Here is a 25,269-nt window from a genome sequence, read left to right on the forward strand (position 1 = left end):
TCGTAAATTGAGAGCTTACAAAATACAGCTTGTGCAAGAACTGTAGCCGCTCGACCTTCTCAAGCAACATCGCTTCGCTCTATGGTCTCTTGAAGAAGAAGACGTTTTCCAGTCAAATTTTGTAAGGCAATAAGGTCCATTTCAAAGAAGCAAAATTTGGTAAAATTTTGGAAAAAAACAAGGGTTTGGTATGGTTTGTAGACCGGTGGAATCGTCGATACATATTACATCAAAAATGTTGCCGGTGAGAACGTAACGTAACGATCGAAGTAGCACCTGTTGGGTCTCGCGGCTGACATGCTTTCGTCACACCGTTTTCTACAAAGAAGCTGAGGCTGGGCCGCATTCACTTAGAACTGGCCAGAAACGATTCTCTTTCATATGGCTCAAGTAGCTCATGACTTCCGGTCTCAGACCAAGTATACTCTGGGCAGCCAAAAAATATCCGTTTGAAGACGAGTTAAAGTGAGAAGGCGAACCAACCCTCCCGAGGGCTGTGCGCTGTGTTTGAGCCATGCCACGTAAAAACACTCCCAATGAAAGGAAGAAAGCAACATCGGACGAGAAACCCCGCAAACGCATTCTTTTTTATAACCCCTCAAAAATTACTAGAAATACATGCCTCYAGACTAACATACCCTCTTATAGTGTATCTAGATCGATCAAGAGAAAAGTAACGTCACAATGAATATGCTTTGTGCTGTAAGTGTAATTCTCATTAGTTTAACCAGTTTTTCGTACCAATGATTGATTTTTTCATAGCGTTTGTGGTGTATTTTGTATTTAAACATTCCTCATTTAATGCTGGCACATTTCTACTCAGTCGCTCGGTTCGCACCTTTTCAAGTAGCTCTTCAGTTTAATTAATCTCCACAGCCAACGTTTTGCTTTGATTCCCTTTTTTCCATTGCTTTCTGTACAAATCCATTGTTGTGCTAATTGATTCCACAAATTAAATACATTGTTGGCCAATTTTTTCAATTACTCCGAGAAAGAACCACTTTGCAAAAAATCCACCATCTCAAATTGTTTGACATGCTAAGTATTTGTTAAAATGCTATATACCTAACAGTTGGCGCATGCGATAATTGTCCAACTACTTGTCTAATTAATTGCGAGATTTTTTATTCAACTTACTGATTTTGTATTGCACTTGTTGGCACAAGAGCACAAGCAGTTTTTTTTTTCGAAAGGCAACAGAGTTTCATTAGCGAAATCCACAAACATTGGCACCGACATATCAACGCACCACCCAAATAACTTTAAACAAAACTTTTTGTGTTACTATTTTTTCTGATATTTACAATATTAGAATGTCGATACTTTGCGCATTCAGCACTGCTCAGTTTGTAATACTTTTTTCTTCCTTTTATTTATTATTTTTTTATACATTTCGATGTTAACATGTTGGCCAAACATTTTTTACCCTCTCCTTTTTGTTTTAACGTTTTTTGCCAATGAACAAAAGAAATGCATTGTAAGTAACTAAAGGTAAAAGGTTTAACGACAATTTATTTGTGCGGTGTTTTCCCAACTCCTTTTAAAACATTTAATTAATTTGCTCTTGTCCGCCTTCCCTCTTCCCAACTCAGGTTCGTTGAAATCTCTTTCACAGCGTTGTTGGTTAATTCACTTTTCCATTAAAATATTTTAATTAATTGCAAAATAGTAATGGCAGACTTGGAGAGCTGTCATAAGAACTAAAAGACCTGACAGCAAGCAAGAAGAGGGGAAACTAAAAATCTTCAAAACCTATGTATTGTGCCTATAAATTTTAAATATCCTCTTCTCCATCCAGAATTGATTTCAATTTTTTTTTTTCATCTATTTAGTGGTTTACGCAATTTTCGCCATCCAAATATTGTTTATAAATAAGGTAGTATGCATGTGAAAGATAAATGCAAGTTTTTAACGAAAATGTGTGGTTTTGTACTGTGCCAGTTTTAACACTACCAGTGCCCTGGGCGAGATTTCTAGGGCGCCCTCCAACTGCAATTCAAACCCATTCGAAAAAANGGCGCCCTCCAACTGCAATTCAAACCCATTCGAAAAAAGGGAAACATTTAATGAAATAACCGTTTATTAAAAGAAATAATTATTTATTATAAAAAATTACCATTAATAAAAAAAAAAAACACTAATTAAATTTTACTTTTCTGGCCTTTCTATCAGCGAACTCTTTTATTAGATTGTCAAAGTCGATGTTTTCATTAATTTCGTTTTCAATTGGCAAAGTTGCTAAAGTTTGTCAATCTAGACTGAGAAATTGTTGATCGAACATAAGTTTTTATCAGCTTCAGCTTTGAAAAGCTCCGCTCCCCACTACCAACCGTTACAGGTATAGTTAATAATATTCGCAATGCTATCCATACAATTGGATACAGTTCTTGGAAGTTGCAATCTTTGATGAAATTTAAAACAAAAATGGGAGTAACCACATTTTGATCAGGCAAAAAGAATATCAGACTTACAAGTTCATCACACAACATACAACCATCTATGTGTGATTTAGAGTCTACAGTTAATTTTAATTGGAGATCACTACAGAGCTTGACAAGGTCCGGTTTTTCTGGAATATGTTTAATATTGTACAAAAAAGACCAAGATTCCGAGTACTCATTTAACTGTTCGAACCTTTTATTGACTGCAATTAATGTAGTATCCAAAAGACAGTTGATAAATTCAAACTTAAAATTTTTTTTCTGGAGAAGTTATAGGGTCATCGCGTGCAATTTCACAAGCTTGACGCTTAACACGTCGAATTCTTGTTGTAGCTCGAAATACAAGTTCAATTTCTAGTTCTTCGGCCAACTCCTTCGCAAGAAGGCAGAAGAAGTTATCAATGTCAGTTTGCACTGGGCCACTAGGAATTATATGATCAATGATTTTGTCATTTCGAGTGACTGGCCAAGTGGCAGGATCCGATATACATATGTATTGGCGACAACAGTGCTAACGTCATCTAGAATTTGTATTGGTTGTACATGAAATCTGCTACAAATTAAACCTTTAGGTCCAATAATTTCTAAAAATAGATAAATACAATAAAATTTACAAATCAAACAACTTTAAACAGATTTAAATCGTATATTAGGTTTTTTATACAAAAACAATTGAGTTATTATTCGTTTCTTTTTCAAAAGACTTCGAACTTTTTTGTATGGAGCTTGGCATAGGCTAAAGTTTTAAGTACCTAAAATGTCGTATTTTGGTGTACACATACATAGGTGTGCGTAAAACGTACGATAATCGACAAATAATATACATAATTACAATATAAAATATATATACAATATATAAAAAACAAATATTTTTTGACAAGATGTCGTAAATGATATACTTTCTGAGATATTTCAGTTTGAAAATGTAAAATAAAGTAATGTATTTTCTACAAAAAATTATAGGTATTGCAATTATAATAATATGTATAACCAATATTAGATTTTTTAGAAGCCACTTATTTCTCCGCCACCCCACGCCAAACATTTAAACAAACAAATGTTACCTCTTTATTATAATAATTATATGTAGATAGATAAAAGTACTTACCTAATTAAATAATCCGACAAAAAACAAATAAGTATATTCTTTTACACCATACAACTTTTTAGATAAAACTAATGTCACTCGATAATAGAAACGGATAGTGACAAACATAGCATCGAAATTGAACATGGACCGTCTGGTTACTAATTCGCGTCTGTTTGTTTTMAAATAATTGTTTTGTATGTGCATCGATTTTATGAATGCRAATGAGCTGAGTTTGTTACGCTTCGCTAAAATAACGCYAGCTCTTTTTAACCAAAAAGTTAAAAGGAGATAGACAATGTGTTTTTCTATGATTGGGGATTCTCCCTAAAATGAACTCCGATTGAACAGATTGAATAGTGCGTTCCATTCAAGTGTTGCTAACATAAAAAAATCCGCTTAATTCAGGGAATTTACATCTAAGCAGACCTCGAACTATGAGCATGAASTAGGGGGCGCCTGCGGCGCCCTACCCTAACACCGCTACTGGTTTTGTATTTGGTTGACACCGCTTCGCGGCGTTAAAGCAGCGAAATCCCTTTCTGGCGCAAATTGTCAAAACAATTTCTGCATTAATTGATCATCGCGCGACGTTTCCGATTAGGTTTGAGTAAACACACCAGTATACCTTCGYAGCCGACTCAATTAATTCCAGCGTCGAATCTAAATTAGCTCCGTGAAAATGCTAAATGTGGGCACATAGGGAAATAGAAATAGAGCAAACATCGCGCTGGAACAGTGAATTTGAATTGTTGTGCTAGGAAGTGTACTAGTTTTCACGCACGAATGCATTTCTATGCTTAAATCGGAAACATATTTAGAAATCGTTCTGCTTAAAATCAAATTTGAAAAGATATGGCAACGATGCTACTCTACATAACTACGGAAATAGCTGAGTGTTAATATAAAGGAGCACATCTAGTGGGACAGCATAAAAAAGATAAYTCATGAAAATTAAAAAAAAAACTTTTGCATTAATTATTTTAAAATTTTTAGGATATATTTATACCTATTTCAAAAATACACAGTAAAATTGTTGAAAGAAAAAAAGTAAATATTTTTCGAGTTACTTTCCGGAAATGTATCATTCGCCCCTAAGCCCCCATCGGGGGCGTGGCTATAAGCGAAAAACAGGTTGCGAGAATATAGGTAAATTTCTATGTACTTTTGGCGGTCATTTGCAAAAAAACTATAATGAAATAATAACGGTAACTATGTGGTTCATGTAACTGCAGGTGTGTACGTTAATTACAGGCATAAATCATTGATGAGAATTGAACAGGTGAGTAGTTATCACAAAAACAAGGATAAGTACCGTTTTCACCATGTTCGACCTTTTGTTTCCCTACAGTTCGCGGGGTATAGGACCGGGGGGATCAAAACCAATTTGCGAGTTAGTTCACACCTGGGGCTTTCAGGAAAGYCCTCAAGCTCCCCTCTATCCCCACCAGGGGGTTGGCATTAGCGTTCACAAAAAAAATTTAACTTTTTGAAAAAAACACAGTTCCGATTGCGACCTTTTCCTCGGACGAAACCAGGCTACTAGAAGATATTCTCTGTACAAAGGTCTCCGGTTGAAAATTATCAAATATTGATAAAATTTTGGCGTTAAAAAAAGTTGCCGTTTTTGGCCTGGCAAAGTTCAGTCAAAAAACGGAATGGGCTTAATATGGAGAAGTAGAGTGGAGATAGTAGAGAGATTATGTACCGAATAACTTCTTTTTATTCCAGTACGAAAAAATCAATTGAAAGTTAAATGCTTTTCGACACCTGAATCGACGGCTGATTCATTTAGAACGCATGTTTTGGAGAAATTTAAATCAGAGTGTCAAGAGTGCTTCGACAATCGGTTCAAAATCTTGCAAAAGTATATAGATCTAAAGGAGAATATATTTAAAAATAATAAAGCGATTTTCGATGACTAAAATTTATATTCTCTAATATTGAAATATAAAATCAATAACGCATTTCAAATTTCGGGAAAATATCTTGTCAACTATTTCCATTATTTTAGTGTTAGAACTTAAGTAAAAGCACAGTTACCACAGCAAGTTCTTGTGTTTTAACACTCGCTAAAGATTATTCTTAAAATACCTAACGCCTGTCGACTTTTATAGGTTAGAGAACTCATTAATATAGTATTTGTTATGCTTTTCTTTTAAGGGAATATTCTAGTCTAGAAATTTGAAAAAATCTAACAATTTATTTTTTCAAAATTCAAATTATTTTCAAAGTTATAGCCATTTTAGTTGAGCGAACTATCTATCTATATATTACGCTGCCCGAAACTTAACGTAAAACTTTAAACGCGTTTTTCTCAAAACCCTTTTTTTTTGTTTTGATGCGGTAGCCACAATATATCAAGTTCTAATCAGTCGATTTATTTGAAATTTGGCACGAAATTGAAACATTCGTGAAAAAATTAACTTTATTTTTTGAGTAGCCGCCATTTTATGGAATTTTTTTTTTTAGTTTTGCTGCTTCATGACATAGCGACATTCGTACTCATTAAGAATCTGTCATTGTTTTATTTTTCAGATGACGACAAGGGTAGAAATCATGGCGATGAGGACACGGCCTCTTTTTCCCCCCTTTTCTTCAAAAACGCATAAATCGATGAAAAAAAAATTTTTTTAATTTATTTTGTGTACTCTTCTTATTTTAATAAACAAATGATAAAAAAACGGATAGTAAAAATATCTAGCGCTTCTTTGTTATTAATTGTTGAAAAAAGCTCGAAATTCGAGCTTCTAGAGTAGAATATCCCCTTAATTAAAGATCTGCATGACATCTAAACATGATAAAATTCAGTTTGCAAATATGCAAAGTCACCGTCACATGTATGCCAGTTTAAAAAGTATTAGTGCCCGGAATACTTTTATGMTAAAACGAAAGCAATTAAAATTTAAAAACTCACAACACATATAAAAGGTAAACACCAACAAAACATTTTAAATAGCATGTGGTGCAAAAAATCAGTAGCATACTCGCATATCGCCTGGCAACTGACAGTTCAATTTACAGCCACGATAATGACAATGCTAGTATGTGCAATGTCATAAATGGCAACAATAATTTCTGTAACAGGAAAATGCAGACATACTAGAGGGCAGTAATGAAAGTTTATGCAGAATAGTATTGTTGTTGTTAATTTTTAATTGGGGCATCGCCGCAATTACAAAAATATTGTAGTATGGTTGCATACACATATTTTATTTTTCTAAACAATAACACACGATGTCAAAACTATAATACTAGTATTGTGTGCATCATGATAACTTATCCTTATTTAAAAACAATATTGTTAACACATCAAATGCGCTGCAATATTTTTAAGATTTTTTTAAATTTATAAACGTATTTATCCTCAATAAAGTGATTTTTTTTTTAAATTAAAAATTTTGCTTTGGTAGCATATTTAGCTTTGTATGTTTGGTAAAAACAAACCACCAGTCTAAAGAGCAATTTGTTAAATAACACTCTTATTACGAAGATAACGATTTCTATCACTCATCATCAAAGTCATTTTTTATTTTCACTTTATTTTGATATATGTATACATAAGAAGACAATTTTCAAGATGATTCAGTGCGCATTTGCGTCTACCGCTTGTTCTTGTGCATCTTTCAACAGTGCAAGGATGCATGCATAATATTTAACCTCTTAGCCGGTAAATGCTCTTAGACCTCACGACATAAACACATCTACGTTCTTGATTGTATACTCTAATATACACACATATAATATATATCCTAAATATTCTTACATTTTCTTTCCACATTACTGAGAGATTTGCTGATATTCTACACAACCAACATTAAACTTTAGTTCTGAACGCTGTCGTGGCAAGTTCCTCCATTTGCTGAGTACAAATAAATATGTATTATAATTTTATTTTCATTTTTTTTTTTTTTTTTTTTGCCTTAATAATATGCTTACATGAGGAAGTTGGTAGTCAATTTCGTTCACTGGTGTATTTATCTGCATTTATATGTACTTTTAGTACTTTATAACGGATTTAGTAGTAAATACGCTTCGGCAAATGTAATAGCGCATGGCATATGAATATAGCATACTTAGAGGCGCACAAACACACGTACGGCACGTAAGTCAGGCTGGCAATTCTACAGTAAGGCAAATAGTAAATCTCTTCATATTTTTCGCATCATATAATTGATGAAAAAATTACCGCGATTTCAGCGAAATTCAGTGTACATACTTTTAGGATTGCGGCCTTTGTTAGTACAGCTTCTTGTTGCTATGATTTGGCTTCGTCTTCAGATTCTTCTTCGTTTGCGCAATCACATTTTTCCGCCATTTGCTTTGGGTAAATCGAGCATAGTTGAATTATGTGTAATGCTCTACTCAAAGTATTTAAGTATAAGAAATATCAACAGAAAATGCATACGCCTCTGTATACAACTTTACTTATACTTATATATATTATATAAAATTACCTGTTGGTATGAAAGTCGGTTTTTTTTTTCTACATCAAGCAATTTTTCTTTTGTTAGAAGTATATATGTATGTATATACTTACAAAAATTATATTTTTTATTACATATTAATCGGCCATAAAGTTTTTTAAATATTTAACCCCCACTCGGTACGTCGTGGTTTCACAACTTAAAATATCTACAGGTATGGAAGATATTTTCTGTAAATGGTTACCGTTTGGCGAGTCAAGTCTCTGACAGAATTGTTGTCCAACAAAACTCTGACTTTAAGTGTACTTAAGCTAGCCTACCATGTCTTACACAGCCGCTTCCAACCACTTTATATGTCTATAAGTTTCTTTATCACTCCTTAGAATATGATGCACTAAAAGCACTTTTACAATTCATATCCTACAGAACATACAAAATGGAAAAACTTGGAATTGGCGAGATTTTGCCAAGAATTTTTTACGCACTTGAAAAATAGTTAAATTGGTTTAAGAGATACTCGTATGTATGTATATTTATAAAAATAGTTATCCACAAAGTTCCAAATTTAAAAGAAACAAGAAAAAAACGGTAAGTTCGGCAGCACCGCAGCTACCTTTCATAGGTGCATTTTTAGTAGAGTATTGAGGTATAATAACACCTTTATCTTAACAATTTCTTCGGGGATTGTAATTATTTTATATGACAGCTATAAGATATAGTTGTCCGACATCGGAGGTTCCAACAAATGAGCTGCTTCTTGATGCAAATAGGATATGTGCAAAACTTCTGGTCAATATCTCAAGAACTGAGCTAAGCTAAACGGACAAACGGAGATGGCTAAATTAATGAAGCTTGTCACGCTGATCGACTATATAACTACATCATTAGTAGGGTCTGCGACGTTCCATTTGGATGTTACAAACATCTTGACAAACTTAATATATAACGTTCAGGGTATAAAAATGCATTTTACTTTTGAAAAACTCTGAAAACTGCAGCGAATTGGTGGATCCAGTGGTGGTCTGAGATATTGCACCGCAACAAAATCTAACGTTAACAGCTGCAACAAAGTGCCAAAATACCACAATGCAAACACGTATGTACATATATGAAATATACTTAGTATCTAGGTTCATATGCCTGCAGAAACGCTACTGCATGACCATTAACCAAGGAAGTAAAACATTAGTAGACTCATGGCATGCGCCTCGGCCATTCTTTCATGAATAACACTAGCAAAAAATATTCCTTCAAATATTTTTTCGTCATAAAACGCATTTGTGACCCTTGGCCACTTTTCAGGGGTTTGCAAATGTGTCACCATCTGCAAAGCTATCGCCAACAAAATTAATAAAAATATGAACAAAATGTGTAAGTGATGCACTGCAGCCACTTTAAGTGCATTACCACTGCAGCACAATAACAATAACAATGTTTTGCACGAATAATCCTGGGAATTTACACTGCAAATGATACATTAACATGAAGGGCTAAGTTTGGGTGCAACCGAACATTTTGTAGTCTTGCAACTTGTAAAAATCCCAGCCAAGGGAAATACTTCAAGGTATAAAACCAAACATTTACAGTAAATACAGCCGGATTTTCGAAAATCCTCTTATTAGTTATATGTATACTGGATAAGTCAAGTTTTCGCTCAAATTCACCTATTTTAGGCATAACAATACACTGTTATGAAAAAACACGCGTTATGTTATGAAACAATACTAGCGTACAAAGTTTTATCTCGATACATTCAATGCTGTTCTATTCATATACCGAAAGTGAATGAATCAGATGGAATTTAATATGGAGTTGTAAAGTATGAAATGAATAGAAAGAAGGTGTGATTTTGACAATTTTTGAACTGGTTGAAATTGGTTGAGTAGATCCGGAGATATATGCAGTGCCACATTCATCGTTCAATTTTGACTCTGGCTCCTATAAATCCCTCTCGTACCAACTACGATGTCCCAAAATTAACACAAAATGTATTGTTTTATGGGCTATGGTATTGGATGATATAGATTTGGACAATATGCGGTTCCAACAGGATGACGTCACTGAGCGAATGTGACAATCGATTTATTGAAAACCAAGTTTGGAGAACATGTTATCTCACAAAATGGCCCAGTCAATTAGGCGCCTCGGTCGTGCGATTTGACGCCGTTAGATTTTTTTCTGTGGGCTACGTCAAGTCCATGGTCTATGCGAACAAGCCAGCGACGATTGTTGAAATTGCAGCAGTATTTGCCGATTTATGCTTAAAAACCGTCGAAAATCTGGTTCAGCGTCTGGACTTTTGCAAGCGTGAACGTGGTGGGCATGCAAAAAAGATCAAATTTCATACATAATGGCATCGAAACCAATACCGTTTTTGTTTTATTTGAAATAACTTTTGTAGCGCTCTTATAGAAAACCACTTTATAACACTTTATCTATATCGAACAAAACTATTGTGCACCATTTTAWGAACACATGTATGTAAATTTCTTACACAATAATTATAATATAGAGCAAACGGTTTTATACAGAGTATAGGCATTATTGTAAATACATCCATTCTATATTACCAAATAATTAGTAACAGTTCTAATTACTAAACATATACCATTACAAATTTGGCTGTTTTTATTGTTGTGCTCTATATCATATATACAGACATATTTATGTGTTATATGTAGGTACATATAATATGTTATAGTTGTTGTTAACTTTGCATTTGCCAAATGTGAGTGCCAAATTGCACTGAACATAATTTAACTTAGACGGTGGATTTTTATCGTGGCTATTAGCCATCCAAGCGATTAAAATGGTCGCCAGCCGTAAACAACATATTCACAACTCAATGGCTTTGCTATAGCCGCATTGAATCTACTGCTAAGTTTTTAATACCATATACCACAAACTCCAAACACCACAAAATGTCATTAACTAATAAGTTTGCAATTGGTCTCGCATTTATTTGTTGGCAAAGCCGTCAATTTGTGGTTACCGATAGAAAAAAGYCATACTAATAATGACTCTTATTTATATATGCGTTTATGTTGATTCAAATCCAATTTCGTATGACTCTAATATCACTAAGCATGCAATTCCCAATGAGTATTTATCACATAGCCTAAAACCACTTGGTAGGACAAGAGTTAAGAGGAGATCTATTTGAAGCAGACCGAGCGATGGAGTATTTAGAAATTATTTTATAAAATTCGTTTAAGTTACAATTAAATTATATATTTGGCAACTGTCCAACCACGTTATTTAAAAAATATTCATTTAAACATTTAATTGAAGTAAACCTTTTATTTTCTCAAGTTCAAGCCCACTATGGTATTATGGAACTATGTATCTTCCTCCTTTAAAGTAACAGATTATTAAGTCACGTACTTAATTTCATACTAAAACCTTCGGTCACATATTGCTGTCGACTATTCTTTGTTGTCTGTTTTTGCTGATAATGCAATTTTACTCACTAAACTATCTTTTTGATACCGGACACACTTTTCGTATTTGAAGCGCTAACTATCACCTGAGCTTTTTTTGCATTTACAACCAAACATATGTATGAATACATTACTGCTTAGTTGTTTTAATTTGCGTCATTAGTATGCGCAGCTAAAGAAATAAAAACAAGTAAGGAAGAGCTGAGTTCGGGTGTAACCGAATATTTGGACCTCTTGCAACTTGCAAGATTCAAAACCTGGGAAATACATTCAAGTGTTGGCAAAACTTTAGTTGGGTGGAAAATCGAAATTATTATGTAGAGGTATTGAGGTCAGAGAAAGAAACGTGCTGATTGCATTCATTTTGACATTGCAGAGATATACGTGAGAAGATATGTTCAAGCACTTTAATACATATGTATGTAACTCACACGCGGCGCGACATTTGCAGCATAAGGTTTTTTAGAATAACGAAAATCATTATACTATGTCACATACTTGTATTGGAGTTGAGGTAGTTAGTACTATGTCACATATTTTCGACTTTACTTCATTATAAATAAATGGTAGTCCGATGGTGCAAGGTCAGGGCTACATGGTGGATGTATCAAAACTTGCCAGCCAAGCTCTCCCAGTTTTTGCCTAGTCATCAAAAATATCTCTGGTCTAGCGTGGTCCTGATGGAAGACCTCTCTGTTTTTTTTTTTTTTTTTTTTTTTTGGATTGCTTGCTTCAATCTCATCAGTTGTTGACAGTAAAATGTAGATTCAACCGCTCCACTAGGCTGGAACAGCTCATAGTGGACGATTCCTTTCCAATCCCACCAAACACTCATCATAACCTTTCAAGGTGTCAGTACTGTCTTTGCGACCATTTGTTGAGCTTCACCACGCTTGGACCATGAGCTTTTTCGCATATTATTGTCGTATTTGATCCACTTTTCGCCTCCTGTTACCATTCGCTTCAGAAATGGAAATCCTTTTTGTAGCCAACCCTTTTTAAATGGTTCGAAACCGTTTTTTAATGAATGCTAAGTTCCTTAGCGATGTCATGGCTGCTTATGCAGTCATTTTTACATAATTTCATTGACTTTTTCAACGATAGGTCGATCAGATCGAGGTGCATCTTTCACATCGAAATTTCCTGAACGTCTCCGGAAACTTCACAAATTTTATTGGCGGCTTGCATGGCATTCTTCCCTTTTTTATACAAAATATAGCGAATTTCTTCATTATTTTCATTCATTTTTGAACAGCTGTACCTTTCTTTAATTTTTTCGGTTAAATGAAGATTAAAATCTCACACTTCTAACACTACGTATGATGCAATATGATTTATAGCATTGGAGATATAGGACTGCAACGACATCTATTGACAAAATGCGAAAAGACTTTTTCGACTACCCAATTATAACTAATTAATTAGGTGAACAAAACTATTATACTCTGTGCAACATGTTCCATGAGTATAACAATATTTAAATTTTATATGCAAGAACTATGTATTCATATTCGCAAACATATGTGGTATACTCATGATATATTCATATTTAATTGAATGCCCTATAAACGCACATAAATATAAATAAAATTGTGAAACACATATGGTTGCCAAACCCTGACCTGCGCTTCAACACGTTAAATACACATAAATGACGACTACGATTAGCGCACTGACTGCTAGGAACACCGACTGCGACGTGTTGTGTAAAATAATTAGCCAGTGTATTACTTGATTGGGTTATATACCTACATACATTCATATATATTACTTTAAGCGAAATTATTTTTGTTTATTATATTATATTTATTTCTCTTTCAATTTTAATAATATTTATATATTGGATCAAACTAGCTTTGCATATTAAACGTAGTAAGATATACACAAATATCCGTTAATCGTTTAATAACAAGTTAGTCAGAAAGAGTAAAGAGTTTTCCAGTTTTCGTGTTTTGTATGATAAGCAGTTGCATAGACCTATTTTAGGGGTATATGTATGTATACGGATATGAAGTGCGCCATTGAAAGTGACGTTTTAGATATTGTGAATTTTAGATTCGGAAGCACATCCATACATGGCTAAGAGTGAATATTCCTGAGACGTTACAAGCCACTTCCTAAGCAGCGATTGAGAATACGACTGATAATATCACTGATAATGGATAACCTTAAAACTTATTAGTCAGTTTACAATGACAACTAATCTTGATAAGAAAAGAAATAATCTCAATCACTTAGGGGGCCCGAACATTTAGAGGTTAAAAATCGGGTTTTGGAATTTTTATTTTTAGAATAAAGAACACTGCAGACAATTAGTTTAAAGAGTTCATTTTTTTAATGATTGAATCATATCATTGATTTATRTTTTCCGCTTTAAATTAACCAAAAATCTCGCATATTTACATATTTAAACCAGATCTCACGTGTAATCACGTTTCAATCCAAAGGGCTTTTGCATATCTGTTAAGGGGTTACATGAGTTTAAGGGGTTCAAAAAAATTTTTTTATTATCTTAATAAATTCTACAACGCCTCTAGAATATTGTCCTAATTTTCAAGTCGATCCGAGTAATAGTTTCGGAGATACAGCCTTGTGAACTTCTGCCCTCGAGGTTAGCCAGGCTAAGCGCCGTCTTTAAACGTGTTTTTTTTCGAAACTGTGTTTTTGGAGTCGGGTGGCAAGATTTCTCGAGAACTACTCAACCGATTTTGATGAAATTTTAAAAATGTCTTTGAAGTACAATACTTAAAAACTTGTATGAAGGACTTTTTTTCGAATACAATTATTTGAAAAAAAATGTTTCCAAATTTTCACGAAAATTTTCATTTTTAGTGAAGAGTTTAAAATTTTTTTTTTCCGAAATTTCAAAATTTATTTGTTAATAGTGTAATTTAATAGTAATTTATTTGTTAATAAAATATTTCATTTGTTATATGAGAAACATTTTGTGGTTGCGAGTAACCTCTTAAGTGGAGATATTGGTAACAGACAAGTAGAGCTCACATAAAAACGTGGATTTCAAAGCATTACACACARCCATTAGTTGAGAAAATTTGCGAGCGGAAAATTCGACTAACTTTTTTTAGGTTTCTGGGAAACAAATTGCTGCAAAAATATAGTATACTTCTTATATTTTAAAGCGATTTGTGTACTTAAGTTTTTTACTTTTAAAGTCTTATTATACTCCCCAACCTTACCGTTCGCACTACTTCAGACAAAGTTTAAGAAACGAGCAAAGTCTGAGAAAGGCGAARTGACCCCTTTCAAGTACGTAAGCAATTTATAATTTTAAGCAACATTAATTAATTAAAAAGAGTGTTTAAATTTTGTATAATCGCACATCTTGGTGCTAAGTGCATGCAACATTAAGCAATCATGTAYTCATTACTTTGCAACAGCATCTGCCAGGTGACCAAGAAGGTGACGATAAAATTTAAAGATTTCACTCTACACTCGATCATTTTGACCAGGTACAAAAGCAACTGCTTTAAGGAATGCCGAAGACTGCCAATTAGAAAAGTAGCAGGGAAGCAGCAAGTCAGCTCATCTTAACTTTCTCATTCAATTAAATTATAGTGTTGAGAAATTTGGACAATATCGTTTCATAAGATAAATTCACATAATTGTCGCCCATTATTATATGTACAATAGTAATGCACACTTTCGTGTAGTGTTGCGAATTTTAGCATTTTTCGGTAGAATACATTTTATTATTACGTTGAAGCAAGAGTTACATTTTATGGGCAGCTAAATCATCGTGGAGCGTCGTMGGCCATCGACTGACGGCAGGTGTACAAAGCATAAAATAGAAATCAAATAAACTTATTGCTCAAACAACTTTAGTCGAAGGCGCGTGCGTACACAATTAAAGTTCCTCTTAGTAAAATGCAAATATTATTGTCAACAAAATTTGAACACACTGCTGAGCAGTTGTACAAAATACAGGAATTGCGCATTTTGGTGGAATGTGAGTGTACTAAAAAGCATAGTACATACAGTGGAAAATATACAGAACAATAAGGATAACAAATTGAAGGCATAATATTTTAAGAAATGRAATGTGCTTTTAAATACAAAACAAATGATGTGCTTGATATTTTAGATGTAAAATATTAATATAATTTTAATAATGATCTAGATCTTCAGAGGAACAATACTGTGCTGTGATATAATTAGAACATACATGTATATACATATATGTATATTCTATTGGATTATGAATTTTTATAATAAATATTGATCACTCATCAAAGCATGTTATTTATTAAAAATTTCTGTTAAATATTAGATTCCAAGCATTTTAAAGTGAAACTATTTATCATCTCATCCCAATATCTAGCTGCCAATGAGTTGGATGTAAGCGCCGATGATATTTTGCTTTCCAAATTCCTGACATTTTCTGGTTGGCAAGTTGAACGCGCTTATGGAGCCCTCAATAGGTACTACGACTTTAAACTACACAATCCAGACTGGTTAGCGCACCACGAGGTGCATTACTTTCGGGATCATTTTTATCAAACACTCAGCAAATACATTATGCCTAAGCCAGACAAGGAAGGGCGTGTAATTTTTGTATCGAAAACAGGTAAATTCGGTTAAAAAATGCATGCATTTTTATTTTTGATTTTAAATTATAAATTTAACTTTTTATAGTCGATGCATTCAAAACATTCCCCAATTATATGTACGACATTATCGAAATGGATGATTTGATATTCGAATCGCTTTTACTATTGCCACAGGCGCAAAAATATGGAATCACTGTTATCAGTGACTTAAGTGGGTATGTACAAACTTGCGAGTTTAACACTGCCAAGTATGTAAGTAAACAAAAATACTTTCTTATAAAATATTAAAAAAAATATATATATTTTATCCATCAAGCATTCATTTATCCAATTTTTTAGTACCAACAAACGATTTTTGCGTTTCGCCTCGCCCGCCATGGCCAAAATGGTGAATGCCAAAAATGATGTTATGCCGTTTACATCACGTATTGTACATATCATACAGAAGGGCATGTTTTTGAATGCCACAACCAATTTGATGATGTCCTTTGCTAGTAAAGAGTTCAAAGACCGTGTAAGTAAATAATAATTACACAAAACATACATAAAAAATATATGTATGCMTATATGAGGTCAAAGTTAAGCAATTATCACTTTTTGTCATTGGAATATTTTGCTTTAATATTTTTCTCGGTAGATACATATTCACGATGGCAAGAATTTTGACAAACTGCGAAACATGGTGGGGTATGAAAATTTACCAGCTGAGGTGCGTACTTCAACATTTAAATTAGTATTTGATAAATTAAGTATTTAAAAAATACCTTATACCTTTTGTAAATTTAGTCAACTATTGTTGCTAAAATTAACGATGTAATGCATTAAATTTAAATTGTAGTGTATTTTACACGCAAATCAATTAAGTTATTCACTAATGCCCTACTTTTAATTTCTTAAACTTTCACAGTATGGCGGCCCCAAAGAAAATGAGCTGGATGTAAACATCTTATACGAACACTTGTTGCGGCACTCTGCATATCTTTCGAAACTCCAAAATTACAAAAGGAAATTCGTGACCTAATGTGAATATAGTTTATTAAGCTAGTTTTTAAGAATTATTATTATCAGAATTCTATACTAAATTCAACTCATTTGTAGTGTTTCGAAAAAAATATAAAAATATTTTATCGTTTGAAGAACAATTTTACTCCTCTTTTTAATTTCTAACAGAAATGCATTAAGTATTTTTCAGTGGTAAGTAAGGACTTATTTAAAAAATAAAAACTGTCCTAATGTATTTGGGAAACAGTATTAAGGCAACAATATTGAATTCGTATCTTTTTACTTTTTTATTATAAGTATTAATTTTTTTCAAATATGTAATTTATTGTTAGCATGACTGCATGACTTATGCAATATGTTACTTAAAGATATCTACAACTATGATAATATATAAGTATAATAACATTTTGATAATACAAAGGCATCTAATAAAATATATAAATTTCATTTTATTATTTGAAAATTTTTTTTTCGAAAAAGGAACCCTTTTTTATGATTTTACCCAAAAAGCAGGGAAAGGTATTAAATAACTCGCATAATGTCAGTAGATCCATGTCTCATTTTTTATAGATTACCCGTTTTTCGAAAAGAGTGATTTTTAACATTACGTTTAAATATGTGTATTAGAAGTGGTAGCTTATTTACCTTATTAAAATTTCGAAGTTTACATCCATAATATGTGTTATAAATTTTCTGAAATTCGGACTTCATCCAGCCACAGGCAGCTCAAAGGACTTAGTAGAGAGTCAAATATGGTCTCTCAATCGGTATTCAGCCGCAAAACAAAGGCCATTATGTTTTGTTTAGCAAAATGCATAAATATCTTTACTTTTTTTTTCATTTCCCATGATTAAATTTCTTTTCTTAATTTCTAACATCTTAATATTTATACATACAACACGAAAAAAATTACGAATAACTTTTTGTTAGGATTTTGACATTTGAAACGATTTCACATTTTCTAAATTTTCAAGATGTTTCCTTCACGTTTATTTTTTGTAATGCATCAATTGTTGAAATTCAAGAACATCGCGCACACGTATATATGTATATATGTTAACGCGAAAGCAATTTCGTAAAATTCCATAATGATTTCATTTGAATATAATACAATTAATTAAATTAACAGCAATCTCGATCTTAAACTGTTCGACGAACATACAAAATATTGCCTTCGAGCTGTCAAAATATAAAGGAAATAAGAACAGAAAAACTACGGCAATATCCCAGTTAGCCAAAGCAGTCTTTAATGTACATTTTATTTTTTTTTTTTTCTAAACAAGTTTGTTAACCTCCGAAGTAATAGTAGTTGGATCAAATAAGATAAGAATTGGTTATTATAATTTGATTAGATATATATTAATGCTATATAATTATTTAAATTTTTCTTTGTCTTATGCGCACCCTGTTGAAGGATTGTGCAATTAGTTTTTAGTCAGGTCAAACACCAATTTGGGTGTAATGGCATAGATGTCACTGGAGTCATATACTGTCAGCAATTCAGCAAATGGGCTGAATTATTGTTTTCGACGCCATTTTTGTTTTCACAAATTTGACGGCAAAAAGAAAGAAAGAAAAAAGCAACGAAATTCAACGGCCGACCATAGTGAATCGCATCGTCGTGATTGCGTTCATTTTTTTAAACATTTTTTATCACATTTTAACCTTGTGATTTTAACTCAAAATACAAAAGTTTTGGTGAATTCGGCTTCTGGCGGCGTGTGTATCAGATTTGTKTGTGTTTTCTGCACGTTCATGGTGCAAAAAGTAACAATTTAGATTGAACAATATTACGTGTGGAGTACTTTTCATTAGCGTAGTAAAGAATAATTGGAAAAACGGCGGCAAAATAAGTTTCCACTTTAGAATCGATAATATCGTTGAAATGTCGAAAGCCAAGAAATTATCATTACCCAGTAATGACTCAACAGAATTTTACAATTATAAACCGAAAGACTTGATTTGGTGAGTACAAATTACTCCTTAACACAGCAAATGGAAGCATATTCACGAAATTCCAAGCGGGAGCAAAGTATTATTTGACAAATGGCAGAAAAAATGGCGCACATAACCTAAAAATGCAATTGAATATTGGGGGGGAAACAATTGAAAATAAATACTCGTGGCTAGAAGTGGCCTACTCTTTTGAAAATTAGATGTAACTAAGCTACGTTGTTAGGAAATAGCTTTAAAGTACTCGATTCACTTTAACAGTTATTTCAAAGTCAACAGCTTGCATTATTTCTATCGCTCCGTTGGCACCAGAGCTGTACTATGTGCACGACGATATCGTTGCTACATTCGGCACTTCCTCCACCCATTCTAAAATATTGGTGTGATTGTTTCTCAACCACTATTATCAATTTTCTCTTTCGTGGTTTAGGCAAAGTAAATAACAATTTCCCGCGCATTCTTTTTTCATAAAATAATTACTTCGCTTAACTATTGGAATGCTCTACATTTAGTTGAATTTCGTGAGGTTTCAATGGGTTAAAATATTARTGCTTTTTTTTTTTTAATTTCAGGGCAAAGATGAAAGGCTTTACACCATGGCCGGCAATGGTAAGTACAATAATTAAACCCTCAGAATATAAAATATCCAAGTTTTATTTTGACTGTACTTTTGCTTTCCACTCAATTTGGCTGGTTTTTCAACGCTTTGTTTGCGTTACTTGTATGTAGCATCCAAATACATATAGTTTGTTATGTCTATACTGACATTTGCATTACGATTGCTGAAGGTTGTCAACAGCGACAATACCTGAAATATAACATTTTAAAATTGTTTTCCAAAACAAAACAAGTTAACTTTTATAGCCATAATATRATAATATAACGTATATCTAATTTAGAATTATTATTATGAAAAACTAATCATACCACTGCAAATGCTCTATAAATTTTCTCAATCATATGTTATTTAGATTGTTGAACCCTCCATCGATCTTTTGAATCAACCGCGCAAAGCTAACACAAAAAGTGTGTTTTTCTTTGGAACACGAAATTTGTAAGTAATTTATCTTATATATGTATTTATAGCAATGATCAAATAAAACTAGAAATAAATCTGAACTTTATTAAAAATTGTAATATTTTATCGAAACCCTTAGCGCTTGGATAGAAACGAATAATATAAAACCGTTTGAAGGGCCTTGGAAAGCCGAATTAGCAAAAGTTAATAAGCCCAATTCGTTTCGTCATGCAATGGCTGATATTAATACTTATATTGAAGATCCCACAGAGGTTGATGCGGAGGTCAGCAAAAATACGATCAGTAATCATTCCACTGAGGCAGACTTCGATAAGATTCGCGATGGATTAACGGATGATGATACAACAAATGACATTCGTGGCATTGATGATGCTGATAATGGTGTAGAGACCATAACCGGTGATGTTGCGGTGGATTTGGATGATGTACAGCCTTCTTACAAAACCCCTGTCAAGCGCACGCCTAAAGCCAAAGCGAGCGCTGTAGCTACAATCAAAGCAAAATCATCTGTTAGTGGAACGGTCGCTAAATCATCAACAAAACGACGTCGCTCATCACAAACCGCAAATAGCAGTTCAAAGCGTAAACGAAATTCGTCAGTTGGTGCCCTTGAAGATCTAAATGATTATATAAACCGTAAATCCACGACAACACCACCTTCACGACGTAAAATAAATCCCGATGCTTTGGCGCACATTGGCAGCACATCGCGGCGCAATGTTAACTCTATCGCTCTACTTGATCGTCCGGTAGTATCGCGCCCGGAAGCGCAAGCAATTGATATGAATGCGCGTTCCCAAACTCTAGCAGAACGGGACATTACACCATCTCAATTAACTTTTGGTTTCCTGGGTCTGGGGATCATGGGTTCAACCATTGTAAAAGATTTGCTTTGCACCGGTCACAAAGTGGTCGTCTGGAATCGCACAATGTCAAAGGTAAGTAAAATGACATTAAGGTCTTGTCAAAAGTTACAAAAAGAGTATATAAAGTTTGAAAAGGGTTATATGGGAGTTCTCCATTGTGCGTAAATCCTTAAACTATATTACATAATATTTAAAAGGACATAATATTGGCGTTTTACAAAGTAATATAGCATTTAAAATAAAAATAAATTAACGCCTACTTGTATTATATTCTGACGATGGGAATCTTTGGAGCCAAATCACCCGTGTATGTACTCGAGCTCTTAAAAAAAAGCTACATCSCGCAACTCCAAAAGTATTTTCTAAGACTTTCGAGTAATTTTAGTTTTTATTAAATTAATGGGTATTTACCGTATAGGTGTTGACCAACCAGCGTAATTTTTTTGTGAAGTGGATTAAGCAATTGTTTTAATAGTAATTGTCAATCATGTAAATGTTGACAAAATTTGCATAATCGTCACAATTATTGACTCACGAAATATTTCGGACGAAGAGAAATCAGCTGTTTTTTTTTTTTTTTTACTAATTTGCTAACTCGGCTATAATCGCGTAAGCGGTGTCCACGCCAATTAAGAAGAAGAATTTGCATTAATATAAAGTATGTACAAATGTCACACATTATTCCCGTCCTGATATATGGTGTAGAGCCATGGACGATGGCAACATCTGCTATTCGGTCCCGATACTTTAGCATCCAATATACAAACATATGTCCGCGTACAATGAGTCTTCGCTTTACACTGGCCACCTTTTTACATGCCCCACCAACCTCACACAAAGAGTACAGCTCTGAAAGTKTTCGACGCAGTAACCGCGGGGGGAAGCAGAGGAAAACCTCCACTTCGCTTTGAATTTCAAATTGGTGCCACATTGCAAAAACAAAAAAAAAAACACAACTGACGCGCTGTTGTTAACTCGGCTATAACCGCACAAGGGGTGTCTACKCCAATAAAGAAAAAGTTGTGTAAAGTCCCAGTTTTTAGTTCTTAAATTACTGCTACGTTATGACTTTTTTAATTAATGTTGTGCTTACATAAAAAATCTGCAATGCRTTGATCATTTAATATATTGAAATAATTGAACTTCATTTTTCAACATTCTTTAGAATACAAGTTTTTGAATCTTTGGTTATTTTTATTTTTGGCCTACAATTTATGAAGTAAAAACTTATATTGTTAACTAAATACAACCAACTTTTCAGTGTACACCGTTCGCTGAAGCTGGTGCTGATGTCAAAGGCACACCTATGGATGTGGTTGAAGCTTCAGATGTTATATTCTGYTGTGTTTCAGATCCAAAGGCATCAAAAGATGTGAGTATTTTGAAGTATATTTCATATTAAATATTCAAACCCTCTGTGCTACGTAGAGTAGTATATCTTAGGCATGTCAAAATACTGAAATAAAATAAAAATTGTATTTCAGCTGGTATTTGGCAATTGTGGCGTGTTGGGCGTTAAGGAAATGAACGGTAAGGCCTATGTTGAGATGTCGACAATAGACCCTGAAACTTCGCAAGACATAGCTGAAGGAATACAATCTGCAGGCGGGCGTTATTTGGAAGTGCAAGTAATTATAAATATTGTTTTATACTTCTACTTTTTTCGTTGTACAAGATTTTTATGAATCTTTTTTCGTAGATACACGGCACACGACAAGAGGCCGAAGATGGTATGCTTATCATTTTAGCAGGTGGAGACCGTTCAGTCTTTGAAGACTGTCATTCTTGCTTCAAAACTATTGCCAAAAACACATTTTTCTTGGGCGGTAAGTTGCGTGTACTTATTTTCCCATTGCTACTGAGAAAGTTCTTAATTTTAACTAAATGACATGATGAATAGTTCACCTCAAATTAAACTGAACCTCCATCTAGCATTACTACATGTTACGGATGGGTCTATGTATTCCATAACAGCCGGACAATGTAACACAACCTAACTTAACTATAATTCATAATAATGACATGGTAGCCTTTAAGTAAAAAAAATTCTTGCCACTATTACAGAAGCAGCGTACACATATTTATAAAATCTTTCTGTAACGGCTAACAATTAATTTGTAGTTGACTCAGAAAATTAAAACAAAAATATGTCTTATTTTTAATGACTAACAATTTTCAATTTAAAGTACATGGATAGATAGTTAATAATGAGGGTCTATTGTGCCCTCTCCTATATCACATATGGTTACCAAGGTCCATCATCCAGAATAACTTCACTAGCCTACTTATCGCTACTGAGTTGATGTGGTCTCTGTCCACGTAGTTGGAACCTAGGTCCTTAAGCCTGCTACTTTCTGGACAATCCAGAATCAGGTGTACTGAGGTCTCCGGTAACCTGTCGCAGAACCGACAGTTTGCGCAAKAGACTATGCCCATGTTGGACAAGTGCTTCCTGAGCCTGCAGTGTCTTATGTAGAGCGCGACGTTCATTGGCTATCTAGGTGTATTCGGTTGCACACTAATAGGCCTTACTAAGCACTCCTCTACTAAAAGCGCTTGGCCGCCTTCAGTCCCGCTTGGCTTTCGATAAGACTGGCGATAGCCTGGTTGCGATGGAGATTGAGTTCTACGCACGGATTTATAGCAAAAACTTTAGGTCCCATCTCAGCAGAATATCAAGCGTGGAGCCTTTACACTCTGTCTTGCTGCCGAGAGTAATTCTAAAATTCTTTGTGAAGTTAATCCTCTTTGTAATTCCGTTCCTAGAAAGAATTGATAGTGGTATGTTGTCTCCTTTGCCGAAACCCTCTGCTGACAGCAACATGGTTACTTAATTTTCTCAGCTACCATTACATATAAAAGTATTATTTCATGTCACAATAGTCATTACTATTATATTATTAATTAAAATAATTAGTTTAATTTTTCGCACTTGGTTTTATTTTAATGTGCAATGTTATTTTTATTTGTATTTTTTTGAAAACGCCTTACCCCAATTTAGCAGAAGTTGGGAATGCTTGCAAAGTAAATTTGATACTGCAAACGATAGTAGGAGTCAGTTTGGTTGGATTAGCAGAGGCTTTAGCATTGGGTGAGTAATAAATGCACATATGTAGTACATGCTAGAATCAATATATAATTGTCATGTTTTGTTTAATTGCAGCCGACCGTTTCTCAATTTCATTAAAGGACATTATTGACATATTTGAATTAACATCAATGAAATCGCAATTATTGTTAGCCAAAGGAAAAGGCATGTCATTGATTTATATATAAAACGCTGTAAAGTAAATTTAATAAAACTATTCCATATCTTCATAGAAATGGCCAAAGGAGACTTCAACCCACAGCAACCACTGAGTCACATGCAAAAAGATTTACGCCTTGTGCTCAGTATGGCRGAGAATTTGGACCAATCGATGCCTGTCACTGCAATTACAAATGAAGTTTTTAAGCATACAAAACGTCTTGGCTATAGTGAACACGATTCGAGTGCCGTATTTGTAAGATCCAGATTTTAACATTTAGTTAATACAGCAACATTTTAAATGAATATCTAATATGTGCATTCAAATAATATGACACGTACATATACCTATAAAACTACAACAACAAAGGAAACACTAAAATGCATCGGTTCAAAGCATTCTTTCCTTTTACATGTAATCCGTTGTAAATGAAAATTTCCAATATGCACATTTATAACATAATAATTATTAGGAAATTAATATAATGTTATGCATCTACGCATTTTCGAAGTTAGGTTATTTCGAAAGCAATTATCAATGACGGCAACAAAGGTCAGCAGCAATATCTCCAAAACACTARATTTAAAAGATCAGTATATATTTTATGAGCCACATATAGAACAGAAATAGGTAAAATTTGGTGTCAGACCCATCACAGCAGCAAGAGCAGTCAGTAATAGACCATACATATAAACTAAATTGAAATAAATACTGACTAACGACTGATAAAAGTGCATTCAGATGTTTCAAGATAATGATACTAAAAAGTGGAGTACGCAATCTGTGTTGAATAAATACACGTGTTTAAWATATATATATAATATATGTATATATATTCGATTTATGATAAGGTTTAAGAAGAGGAAAATAATAAAAATCGCAAATATTTTGTGGAGATGACAGTGAGGTCGGAAATGTAGTAACGAATGTGTAAATGTGCGCATACAAAAATTAAAAAATATCCAAATTAATCTCGCATGGCGCAATTTGCAAATCATTTATATATTTGTTTTTATATACATAAATAAATAAAGAGGACAAACAATTCTATAAATAAAATATGTATTGGGTAAAATAATTATATGATGAAGATAGGTGGGAATTAATATTCGAATATAATGGATTTGCTACTCTAGGGCTTTTTTCCCCTAACACTTGGTCTTAAAGTAAATGTTTGACAACTATTTGACCGAGCCTC

General features: G+C 33.5%; 3 protein-coding genes across 4 annotated transcripts in view; 2 read left to right on the forward strand and 1 right to left on the reverse strand.

The window, feature by feature from the left end:
• The window catches only part of LOC108968549, a 261,840-nt gene extending 244,183 nt beyond the window's left edge, over positions 1–17,657 (reverse strand). The window contains exon 1 of the mRNA XM_018932646.1: positions 17,611–17,657. The gene's annotated coding sequence lies outside the window, so the exon portion shown is untranslated. The remainder of the gene's footprint in view (positions 1–17,610) is intronic.
• LOC108968521 lies at positions 15,240–16,984 on the forward strand. Its single transcript, XM_018932608.1, has 6 exons — positions 15,240–15,362; positions 15,735–15,980; positions 16,049–16,178; positions 16,303–16,477; positions 16,601–16,672; positions 16,871–16,984. The coding sequence occupies exons 1-6, from the start codon at positions 15,281–15,283 to the stop codon at positions 16,982–16,984; spliced, it is 819 nt and encodes a 272-aa protein (XP_018788153.1). The 5' UTR covers positions 15,240–15,280.
• An 875-nt stretch (positions 17,658–18,532) lies between the features above and the next one.
• LOC108968552 (putative oxidoreductase GLYR1 homolog) lies at positions 18,533–25,132 on the forward strand. Of its 2 annotated transcripts, none has more exons than XM_018932661.1 (10): positions 18,533–18,930; positions 19,491–19,527; positions 19,890–19,972; positions 20,076–20,895; positions 22,085–22,195; positions 22,308–22,451; positions 22,523–22,649; positions 23,825–23,914; positions 23,987–24,076; positions 24,145–25,132. In XM_018932661.1, the coding sequence occupies exons 1-10, from the start codon at positions 18,851–18,853 to the stop codon at positions 24,342–24,344; spliced, it is 1,782 nt and encodes a 593-aa protein (XP_018788206.1). In that variant the 5' UTR covers positions 18,533–18,850; the 3' UTR covers positions 24,345–25,132. The 2 variants fall into 2 exon arrangements, with proteins under 2 accessions (XP_018788206.1, XP_018788207.1); XM_018932662.1 differs by having other exon boundaries at positions 23,828–23,914.
• Positions 25,133–25,269: the final 137 nt, after the last annotated feature.

This window comes from Bactrocera latifrons, unplaced genomic scaffold (genome assembly GCF_001853355.1).
Source record: "Bactrocera latifrons isolate USDA-ARS-PBARC rearing strain unplaced genomic scaffold, ASM185335v1 scaffold_22, whole genome shotgun sequence".
Taxonomy (NCBI): domain Eukaryota; kingdom Metazoa; phylum Arthropoda; class Insecta; order Diptera; family Tephritidae; genus Bactrocera; species Bactrocera latifrons.

Bases quoted from the DNA above. Each gene is read 5' to 3' on its own strand.
- LOC108968521 (XM_018932608.1), top strand. From the start codon at position 15,281: ATGCAAATATTATTGTCAACAAAATTTGAACACACTGCTGAGCAGTTG. The intron at 16,179-16,302 runs GTATGTACAAAC...CCAATTTTTTAG, and splicing joins GTTATCAGTGACTTAAGTGG to TACCAACAAACGATTTTTGC. The intron at 16,478-16,600 runs GTAAGTAAATAA...TTTTCTCGGTAG, and splicing joins GTAAAGAGTTCAAAGACCGT to ATACATATTCACGATGGCAA.